The sequence below is a fragment of the Columba livia genome, chromosome 11, assembly GCF_036013475.1.
Source record: "Columba livia isolate bColLiv1 breed racing homer chromosome 11, bColLiv1.pat.W.v2, whole genome shotgun sequence".
NCBI classification, from domain to species: domain Eukaryota; kingdom Metazoa; phylum Chordata; class Aves; order Columbiformes; family Columbidae; genus Columba; species Columba livia.
The window spans coordinates 10,849,936-10,861,486 of record NC_088612.1 but is presented as its reverse complement, the minus strand read 5'-3'; the positions used below and the strand labels follow the sequence as shown (position 1 = coordinate 10,861,486).

Genomic DNA, 11,551 nt, shown 5'->3' with positions numbered 1-11,551 from the left:
TAGACTGCGTAGCCTAAAACATTGACTGGGTGAAGGTTTGGCTCCCACCTGTTTATCACATGAATTAAACTATAATAAATTTTACAACTTCTCAGATTCAGGGAAAGAACTGAACTAAAGCAAAATTTGGTTGTAAATCTTTATTAATAGAAACACATTCTTTCTGAAGGACTAAAATTCAGTAGTGTAAGATCCATGACAGCTTGCACTAAGTACCACAGTTTCACTGAGAAATAAGTAGTAATACATACGGATTTCCTAACAGAAGTTCAAATGCCCAGTGGAGAAATTAAAGAATGAAAGTGATCCTTGCTGTTCTATTGCTCAGCTAATTCAATCCTTTGACATAGTTCAAACATAGGTACAGTGTGTGCTGTAGTGAAATACTAAGTGTGTAAATAATGCTCATCTCTCCTGAGTAAAATCAGCTGCACTCTCCTTTGAGTGGGAGTCTCGGGTATCCCTAAAGAGAAGTTTCATCACGCCTCTTGTTGACAGAACACAATTTGTGAAATGCAGCGTGGAGCTTCTACTTGTTCTTCGTTAGAATCTTCTTACAACACTATAGCCTTTCCTTTACAGCAACAATCACTGGGCTCCCATCACAAACTGTAAGCTGTTTGTTACCTTTAATATAGAAAATAGTTTTTGGAGGATTCATAGTGTTTTACAGTAGAAAAAGATAAATGCTAAGACAGCACTAAGCTAATCTCAGCTTTAGTGCCTGTTCTGGATTTCTGGCATTTCCCTGGGGGCAGTGGCAGTTGTTGGGAGGGAACCTGTTTGTAACCACAATTCACTTTTAGAGCAAACTTTTTGTTGAAATCAAGTCAACTGAAACAAAGGTTTCCAGGTAAGAGAGCAGATGACCTGGAATGGGGGGGGGCGGCTCCTCTTTTTTGGTGTTGTTTAAAGCAAGCACAGAGGAAAGGGTCACTTAAATCCCCTGTGGGATCTCTCCTACTCAGATCTGATACCTGCTATCAAAATAATACAGGGTTTTATTTGACCCATTACTCTATCCCACTGGGCACCAGCCAACAAAGCATATACAGCAAATTCTCAGCTGCACTCCTAAGTTTAAGTAGAAAAGCAATATTTACTGCCTTTCTGAAGAATATAAATAAATTTAAGGAGCTACAGCCCTGCCAGGAATTATCAGAGGAGCCCAGTCTTCCATGACAGGTCCCTGTTTTCCCTTTGTGTGGGTGGGCTGGAGTTCTTTTGGGGTTCACATGCTAGGTGGAAGCTGGTACCTATGTTTCCTTGTTTTATTATGTTTCAGTGCTTGCATTACCAACCACAAAAGCATCTCTGCCCATGGCACAGACTGGCAGCTTCCATTCCCCACTGCCTGAATAAGGATGTGTCCCTAAAGAAAAGCTTGGATCCACACAGCGCTCCTGTTTCGTAAGGCTAAACTAGAAACAAACTAAGTTGGTAGCATTTAAATCAATATTAGCTACTTCCAGTTTTAATTCTTGCAGCATCAATATGCTGCAGAAGAAAAGGAGTATGTGCTGAGCAAGTTTACCCCAAAATAAACGTCCAAATGCTGTTCAGTGGCCTCAGATCGTGCTCCTCCTGCCATCCAGCTGCACCCCAGAACAGCCCAGGCCAGCAAACAGTGTATCCCCACATCAGACACCCTATCTGCATGCAGTACTGAAAGAGCAAATATCCAATTTAAAGATAAACACTATTTCTATGTAGTGCTGCTCCACCATTTATAAGCATATTATATGCAGATAATAGGATTTCTTTCTAACATGGTAGCTGACAGGATACAAGTTTAAATGTTACTGTTCAATGGTGAATGCCATGCACTGAAAAGGAACAAAATACAGTGTGTGGGAATGTTACCTGAATTCACTATGAAATCATGAAATCTAGCGTGATCATTTAATTTTACAAAATTCTTTACATTACAGGGGGTAAAACCGTAATAATTAGAGGCTTATCTTGTCATAAGTTAGGTAAGAAAGCATTGCAGTCCTCCTTTACTTCATCTTTCTCTTCTTTGGTCCGAGGTGATGCTTCCTTTGCTTGTAGAGATGACGGAAGTTTACAAATACTCCTGTAAAAGAGAATGAAGTGTTTAGGCAGGACATTGCTGCTTCTTTTTAATACTAGATGACTGTACCCAATTTAAAACAAAGAACAAAAAGCCCCAAACAAACAAACCACCACACAAAAAGCAAGTTATAAATAGATGTTAAAGAACTGAAGTTATAAATACATGTAAAAATTACTCTCTTAACCCAAATGATCAGTAGATAAAGCTACTAACTTGTTACCAAGGTCTCCTTCTTGGAGGGCTACCCAGTGCTAATTGTAGGTGTGTTCCCCTCCGTCACTGACAAATTTATATAAGTAACAAGAATAATTCTTCACCTCAAGCAATTTTATGTTGCCATGATCCCCAAGATGCAGAAATTTCATTTTCTTTCAAAAACATATTTATTTAGAGGAAACTGGCCATTCTGTTTCAATAGTGAGAAATACAGTTAAGGATCTTACCTAAAAACAAGGCTATAAGGTATAGTTGAAGCAAAAATGAAAACTGGATTGTGACATTCAGTGGATTTGGCAATCCCAGACTAAATTTCCCTGTTTCACTGAAGATTGGAATGGATTGAACAATACAGACAGCTGAAAGCAGAAGGCCATCATCATTAGCAAACACAGATCAAATATACAAATTGCCCAGCCCGCACCAGCTTTTTCAGGATTTTCCCTTATTTGCTAGCTCTCATTAATTATAACAATTTTAAAGCTGTTTTTCTTTCAAACACGCAGTATGACGGAAAGCAGCTAGCTCAGGCAGTGGCGCCGTTTAGCTGTAAAAGTGAACTTGCCTGGTGAAACACTGTTGTCACACGCAACTGTAACCTGCAGCGCCCACAGTATTTCCCACGCAGAAATACCCACAGTGATGACACAGGAGAAGCCTTTCCTGTGCCTGGAGACGGGCAACGTACAAACCTCCTCCTGCCCCATTGAAACAGGTTCTGACAGGTAAGATTACAGCACATTACTTACAGCTAGAGGCTGAAGGGTTGATATGCTTCCTAAATAAATAAAAATAATCCAGACCTGTTCGCTGTAAAGCCCCGCACAGAGCAGAGCCCTACCTGGCAAGCACCGTGCCTGTCTCAGAAGAGGCTCTGCTGCTTTCAGGGGAGAAATTGGCCCCTGCCTGTCCTGTGCAATGATTTACAAGACAACACCAACATCTGTGAGCTGGTGTGAAGCCAAGCTAGGCTGACCAAGTCAGGTCCAGCAAACAAAAGAAAATAAAGCACTGCTTTGGATCAGCAGAGGCAAGTAAGCATTGGACAGCAGCACATGCTTGGTCACTTTGTCAGGTAACCTTTTCTTGCCTTCACTTTCCAGTGCCCAAAAGGAAGACATTTTTTCACATCAAATTGAAAAAAAAAATTGATTCAGTAACAAAGACAGAAATGCTCACATTGATTTCAGCTCAAAGCAAATGTCTGTCCATCTGTTGTTCTATTATATTATTTTCTAGTCCAGCAGCCAAACAAAAAATTGATTTATTTGCCCAGCCTTGTTGTTTATTAAATTGTCTTTTTTGGACATACCTTCTGCCAAGCCTCCTAAAGGGTAGAGAGGGATCCAGGCGGTATAACGGAGCCAGGTGAGTGGTTTCCATTCAATACCAATGCAAGAAAGCATGTAATATGGATACCTAAAATCAATTCAGCATGTAAAGAAAGACACAGTTTAAAATGGAAGCTGCTACTAGAATTAGTCTTGCATATATCTGCTTTGCAGAAGAGTCAACATAACTTCCACACAACATAATATTCAAATTGTTCCTATGGATCATGATGGGCACACCCTTATTTGGCAGTTTATGGAACTAATGCTGCTATTCTGGCCATATGGATGAATGTAACAGCCTAACAAAACTTTCAACACACTTATTTTGAATAGTGCAGCTCACTTAATGGAAGTTCAAAGCAACAGAACCCTCAAGGTAAAAAAGCAACAGGTTTCCTCAGGTTCAGGGCAAGATTATTTTCATACTCCAGCCTTGTCCCAGCTTTTGGGAGGTGGAACAACGCAGGAAGGCTGTGACAGTCTGTGACTTTTACCCTCTGGGACAAATACACTAGTCCCACTCTTCCAAAAGGTACAAAGATCAAAGTCTTCCATAAAGAGTTCTTGGGAACAATCACATTGGTGTCTACACACCCGCTAGAAGAAAAATCCCACAAACCTGAACAGTTCAATGATACTCCAGAAATAAAACAGGAAGAACACCACAGGTTTGCTCTGCATTTCCTCTAAGCTTCCAAGGACAACAAACAAAATAAAGTTTCTCCCAAATATCTGTTTAAGAAAAAACAAATTTAAGGAACAGTCACTCTTCATCAAAAGAAAGAACAAGTCCTTGCTGGCAGAACCCACACAGGGTATCTACTCTTCACACCGCAAACACATGCTGAGCACACAACTACCTGCAGCTGAGCTATGACCTGCTTCTGACGAGCACACTTTTTGCTCTGTATTTAGGTGCAATCCAAGTCCTAAATCATCCATCCTCATTTTTATGCACAACAACCACAAACAGGATAAAAAGTGCACTGCAACCCAATCAAAATAATGTACTTTTTGTCAGCTGTTTCTCATTTTTGCTGTCCTGAACTATCTTACCAAGGTGATGGAAGAGGAAAGCCAAGACTCAGAAGACTCCTGCCTCTAGAATAATATATTCTCTAGTCCAGTGCCAGTGAGGTTGTATCACTCACTTTAGGAGCATCTCAACACTTGTGGAAAATAGAGATTTACTTTAAACATGGGAAGAGCAAGAAGAATTTTAAAGTATTACCTGCAGTACAGCAGGTATCAGCGGTGATCTGACTAGTCCTATTAGGGAATTCATGATCTCCATTAATGCCAGGGTCTGACAGAAATACATCATGTCAGAAATAGTGTGAAATGTGTCATAGAAGGAATCTGTAAGACAAAGGAAACCATTTTGAGAGAACAAATGAATTTCCATGTGCAGGAAGCTGGTGCAGCAGCTGTTATCTTGATAACAGGATTCTAGTTGTATTTCACAAAACATTATGCATAATTATGTATCTTCTTTATAGGCTTTATCTTGAAGTTCCAGCAGTTAAGCCAGAAACACTGCTCAAGTGCTCTGTTTCACACACAGAAGGATCAAGAGCTATTTCAGTAATTACTTTACAAAAAAAGCAATAGTGCTGTACCTCAGTAGAATACAGTGCTCTTGCTTCAAAACAAAATATTCTGCCTGGCGCATTTTCAAAAATACCAGCACTGCAGTGAGCGACACGTTTTGCTCCAACTGATTTCTTTAGCAGTAATCCTGGCAGAGTACAGGGAGCATTCATCAGAACATGCAGTTGTGATTTACAAGAGGACAGTATTTCCCTGTCCTTGACACTGTGATGGCTTTTGAGAGGCTTTTGTTGCATGCTTCAGTGATGCTATTAAGGTTTTGTTTCCTCAATATGTCTTCCTTTAGATTTCACTATTTAGAAAGTATTAAAAACAACACTAAAAAAACCAAAACAATGATACAAAACCCAATGTAAATAAAATACTATTACTTGCCTTTTCCTAAGATGAACAGTCGTACTGTCATGTTCACAAAAATCCAGGAGAATCCCAAAAACTGTACAAGATTATACATGATTAAGTATCCCTTCTTCAGGTGTCTGAAAGCTACAATCATAGAATAAATACATGGGGTGAGCAGAGGGCAATGGTAACACTGCTGCAAAGAGTACAGCTGCAAACCAGGCGTCCTGGGAGAATAAAGCTTCCAAGAAAAAGTGAAGCTATTGATGATGATAAAAGGGTTGCTGTGTGCACTGGGGGTTCTGCCTGCTGTTATCATCATCTCCTAGAACTCAATTTTTGCTAGTCAGATGTTTTAAATTCCTTGGAAACTGCAGTGCATTTTTATTAAATTTCTAAATAGCTCACAATACAAAGATCCCCCTCCAAGATGCACCAAGCTGGTCAAAACTGCCCTGTAAGAGCTGAAATTTGCATATAAGAGTGACAGCAGCTTTCTAAACCCCACTTTATACATTAAAAAGGTACAGTTACTTACGGTCTTTCGGGACTCTGGATTCTATTTTCATTTTGTTAATCTTTTCTTCTTCCTTAAGATGAAGGATAAGGTTGTAAAGACTGTTACTGTAATTAGCAAGTGATTTGTTAACTATACTACTGCAAAGCTAGTGGCTCTAAAACTCAGCTAATCAGCCAGTCGCTAGAGGGTTGAAATATTCACCTCCATAAAACAGCACATTCTTCAGACAGAAATTCTGGTATAGTAAAAGCTAGAGGGTGTTAACTAGTTATCCTGCCTTCAGAATGTATTTTATTCTAGTAATTAGGTGCTTTTGCTGCAAACCCTCATTTTCTGTGTTAATTCTCAGTTATTAATATTGCTCGGAGCTGTTCCTTAAAACATTTCATGACCCACCAAGTCACCTGAAGGGAACTGAGAACATCCAGCCCAAGTTTTCTGGCTCCTGGCATTGCAGCGGCCCTTCAGTAAGCTCAGTGTCTGAGGAGGGGAACAGGGCAGCGCTTGTTGTAAAACAAGATTTGCAGAAACATGACCTGTTCAAGTGTTTTCCAAGCCAGTCTTGCACCTCCCTGCTGCAATAAGCCACTCAAGCTCACCAGGTGGTGGGAATGCAGCATCAGGACCAGCCCAGCAGCTCAGGAAAGCCCAGAAAATCCCTGATTTCCAGACAAGCAACGTCCAGGTCTGGCATCTCTGGGCTCCGTACAGCACATTGATATGATCCCGACAGGGACACGAGGCTGTGAAGCCACCAGTTCAGACTGGAGCTGCTGCTCTTTCTAGCCAAAAGTGTGCCTATTTTGGAACTCCTCCTTACAATTTGAGCTGTTTCAGCAATTCTATATGGATCTGTATGAAATAGGAGTAATAATCAGCATGCCAGACACCTCCAGGTAAACGAAGGACACAAGCTCATGCACAAGGGAACAGCTGCCCCTGGTCTGCAGCTGGCAGCAGAAGCCACACGCGTCCACAGGACTGACCTTCTCCTTCAGCTCCATTTCAGCATCCGATTCATCTAACCAGCGGTCGAAGTCAGGAGCGAGGAAGAGTGGGCGCTTCTCTTGCTTGGTGAGTCTCTCCCACCAGTTACTCTCTTTTTTCTGCACGGTGATGTTCAGCTGCCTTTGAGTCACCCTGCACACGGGCTGAGGGGAAGACACGAGGACCAACATCAGCAGAAGTCCTCAGAAACACAGGTCAAGGCTGAGTTGATACTTGAGCTCCCACCATCAGGGAAGCTGGGATGACACAGACTGCTGCAGCACAGGTGTCTTGCAGCTGCCCAAGCCACTGGTAAATGTAATAGGTTCCTGTCCAAAACAGGGGACCCCATGTTTGGACATGAGCCAACAATGTGCACTGGCAGCCCAGAAGGCCAACTGCACCTTGGGCTGCATCAGAAGGAGAGTGAAGAGCAGGTCAGGAGGTGACTCTGTCCCTCTGCTCTGAGACCCCCTGCAGTGCTGGTCCAGCTCTGGTTCCTCAGCACAGGACACACATGGACCTGTTGGAGAGGGGCCAGAGGAGCCACAGGAACGATCCGAGGCTGGAACAGCTCTGCTGGGAGGACAGGCTGAGAGAGTTGGGGTGTTCAGCCTGGAGAAACTCTGGGGAGACCTTATTATGGCCTTTCCATACTTAAAAGGAGCCAGTAAGAAAGATGGGGAGAGACTTTTTAGCAGGGCTTGTTGTGACAGGACAAGGGGTGATAGTTTTAAACTAAAGGAGGGAGATTCAGGCTGGACATGAGGAAGAAATTGTTGTCCCTGAGGGTGGTGAGAGCCTGGCCCAGGTTGGCCAGAGAGGTGGTGGATGAACCATCCCTGGAGACATCCCAGGCCAGGCTGGACAGGGCTCTGAGCAACCTGAGCTGGTGAAGATGTCCCTGCTCATGGCAGGGGTGGCACTGGATGAGCTTGGAAGGTCCTTCCAACCCAAACCATCCTGTGATTCTGTGTGACACCTGCTACAGCAAGAGGAAAAGCTAACAGCCTTAGGAACCACCTGGAAACAATGGGGAGCTGATGGACCTGGCAGTGTGGTCACTGCCACAGCCACACTCCGCATAACAGCCCACAGCACTGTCATGGTGGGTGCCCACCTTACTGCCACCATTGCATCCGTCCGCACCTCAAGCCAAGCCAGGTTGCTCTGCATGGAACTCCCTCTCAAACCAGCTGGAAATAATGCATAACAGCCATGAACTGAGCTCTCAACTGTGCACATTATACCAGCACTGCTCTGTCAAGGCTGCCTGGATGCTCCCAGGACATTTGAAGGCTGCAGCTGTGATTTACAGCTACCCTTGTCTGGTCCTTGCCTGTCAGAGCCTCCATCTCCCACTAGTGGCCACCCTGGCACCAGAAAAAGGCACTTAGGGTGCACATCAAAGAAAAAACCTTGGACTGCAAAACCTTGGACTCCCGACCATCTGCAGCTACACACATTTTGGAAAGCTGATTCTCCTCCAGCCCCTCCACAGTGACTCAGAGTGACCAGACTTTTGGAAAGAGCCTGCTCTGCAGAGGCAAGGGCTTCCCTTCTAGGCCTGGCTCCTGGCACTGCCCCTGTTTGCCAGCACAGGGGACAAGCACAGGTGGTGCTGAGCACCCCTTCCCACGCTGTAGACCAGGCAGCTGCTGCTTTACAGGACAGATGACAAACTGGTGACCAGATCCTGGAACCAAGGGATTTTCTGCCACTCAATACCTGGTAGGAGCCACCCAAGAAACCCACCAACAGACCCTAGAAATACACCCTCCGGTGGTCCCAACTCCCTCGACGAACGGTGGCTCCCAGTCTGACTGCAGCTTTCCCCAGTGGGCAGCCAGGAATAAGCAGCACAAATCCTGCCCTGGGAGCAGAGCTCAGAGCTTTCTCGTGCTTTCAACCACTTTGAGAGGTAAAGCCAGACTTCACAGCCACCTGTGAGTAACACAGAGGGGCTGCTCCTCCAGCCAAGCTCCTATTGGACCACAGCAGCAATTAAGACAAGACTTTGCAACAGGACCCACAGCCTGGCAACCTAAGAAACCTGCACCAGCCAGAAGCACTAGTTCTCATGACTTTATTTTGTCAGCAAAAGAAGCCAGGAGACACCACAGTGATGCTTCGCAGCAGTTTTGCCATGTCCTCCAGTCAAGGCTGCATCAGACAACACATTTTGCTGCTTTAAATCCACCATATTAACCGATACCTGTAAGGCCCTGTTTCTCTTAGAGTTGACCCATGTGAGCACTAGCTCCAGTGAGGCAATTTGCATCGTGGCCTTTCGTTTGCAGCAGTTACAGAATCCCCAGGAAAACCTAAAAGCAGCATATTGTGAACTTTACGCACAGCTGTTTTCCCTTTGAGTTTTCAAAAAATTACCTTTTCTTTGCAAGAGTTAGTAAAGCACAAATACTTACTTTAGGCTCAACCGGTTCGAGGAACTCAATCTGGAATTCGTAGATGTTGTCCCCTTTGGCACCATGACCCCGAGCTGGAAGACAAGAATTAACAGCATGAAGGTCTTCGCCAGCTCCGCACACCCCATGTGCAAATGACACTTTATACATAGAAATATTCAGCAGTTGTTGCTTTTCCTGCCTTGCTGAGAGGTGAGAGAAAACCACATGCATACAGGGAAGACACAAACCCCCCAAAATGTTACTTAGAGGTGCAGTCGCTGGAGTCTGCAGCTGAAGCTGCTGCAACTCTGCACAGCACTGGAAAAGGGTCCTCGCTTGCAGGAGGGGGTGTTCATCTCTTATTTATTGTCTTGTCCCCAGACGGGCTCCAAAAACCTGCAGGCCAAGCTTAATTTCCACCCTTCTAAGCCGTAAACTGATCCTGAAGCAAACACGATGTGCAATGACACCCTATCAAATGGCCCTGGCTGTGTCTCAGCAGGGTGGCAGCATTTCCCAGACAACGCATCTTGGAGAAGAAACACCAAATAAATGGTAAAAAGCCAAATAAAACCAGCTACAGCGTATCTTTGCGCTACCTGGACACGCCAACCAGCACGAGCTCCGTGGTGCTGCAATGTGCAGCCGCCCAGCTGAAACAAACCCATATTTTAGGAAAATATCTGCTTTACCTTCCAAAGCAAGCGCTACTTCCCCGTGCAGAGGTTTGGTAACAGTCGCCAACAGAGGTCTTTGCGGAAGGAAAAAACTGCCGCGAGTTCTTTGCGGGGTTCAGCTGAGCCAGGACAGCAAAGACGTATGGAAATCTCACCGCTATTTAAACATGGGGAGGGCTGGTTTTCATTTATTAGGCAAGAGACAACCTGCTGTTGCTATTGGCACTGGAACAGAACGGTTTGTAGGTGCGTGCGGTGCTGTACCCAGCACAGCGCTCGGCCGCTGCACCAAGGGCAGCGATGGGGACCGCGCACCGCAACCGGGACACCGAGACCCGCCCGCGGGACGGAGCGCCCACCTTTGAAATGCAGCACGTTGTCGGTGATGGCGATGTCCGGGCTCTGCGGGAGGAGAAGCAGCGTTACGGCGGCAGCACCCGCACCCCACACCTCCCCCGTTCCCCCTCGCTGCGGCGGGAGGCCCCGCGGAACCTCCCGGTGACCCCCCGGTGGGCGGGGCTTCCCCGCCGGTACCTGTACGTCACTCAGCTCCACGCGCAGGTAGAGCTCGCGGTGCCGCTGCGCCCAATGCACGTGCGGCCGCAGGCTGGGCCCCGCCATGGCGCGCGCCGCGCCGCTCCCCGCCCAAGCGGCTCAGCCGGGGCGGGGGGGAAATCCTCCCGCGCGCCTGCGCACCACGCCCACGGTGGGCGGGGCCTACTGCGCCTGCGCGCGGCGGGGAAAGGGCGGGAATGGCTGGGGGTTCACGGAGTCATACAATGTCAGGGATTGGAAGGGACCTCGAAAGCTCACCCAGTGCAATCCCCCCATGGAGCAGGAACGCCTATATGAGGCTACACAGGAATGTGTCCAGGCGGGTTTTGAATGTCTGCGGAGAAGGATCCTCCACACCCGCCCTGGGCAGCCTGTTCAGTGTCCACCACCCTCACTGAGAAGAAGTTTCTTCTCGTATTTAAGTGGAACCTCCTGTGTTGCAGTTTGCACCCATTACCCCTTGTCCTATCATTGGTGTCACCGAGAAGAGCCTGGCTCCATCCTCGTGACACTCACCCTTCACATATTTATAACCATTAATGAGGTCACCCCTCAGCCTTTCCTCATAAGGGAGATGCTCCACTCCCTTCATCATCTTTGTTGCCCTGCACTGGACCCTCTCCAGCAGTTCCCTGTCCTTCTGGAACTGAGGGGCCCAGAACTGGACACAATATTCCGGGTGTGGTCTCACCAGGGCAGAGCAGAGGGGAAGGAGAACCTCTCTGACCTACTAACCACCCCCCTTCTAATACACCCCAGGTACCATTGCTGGTACAGTGCTGCCTCATGGTCATCCTGCTGTCCGCCAGGACCCCCAGGTCCCC

At 46.1% G+C, this 11,551-nt stretch overlaps 1 protein-coding gene across 3 annotated transcripts; it reads right to left on the bottom strand.

Moving 5' to 3' along the window:
- Positions 1–125: 125 nt before the first annotated feature.
- Positions 126–10,892, bottom strand: HACD3 (3-hydroxyacyl-CoA dehydratase 3). 3 transcript variants are annotated; one of them, XM_065075953.1, is made up of 11 exons: positions 10,707–10,892; positions 10,532–10,574; positions 9,514–9,587; positions 7,087–7,251; positions 6,119–6,170; positions 5,614–5,724; positions 4,859–4,986; positions 4,247–4,359; positions 3,606–3,712; positions 2,521–2,652; positions 126–2,077 (listed from the first exon to the last, which is right to left on the bottom strand). In XM_065075953.1, exons 1-11 carry the CDS (start codon positions 10,791–10,793, stop codon positions 2,001–2,003), a joined length of 1,089 nt encoding a protein of 362 aa, XP_064932025.1. In that variant the 5' UTR covers positions 10,794–10,892; the 3' UTR covers positions 126–2,000. The 3 variants fall into 3 exon arrangements, with proteins under 3 accessions (XP_064932025.1, XP_064932026.1, XP_064932027.1); XM_065075954.1 differs by lacking the exon at positions 2,521–2,652; XM_065075955.1 differs by lacking the exons at positions 10,532–10,574; positions 10,707–10,892 and adding an exon at positions 10,188–10,317.
- Positions 10,893–11,551: the final 659 nt, after the last annotated feature.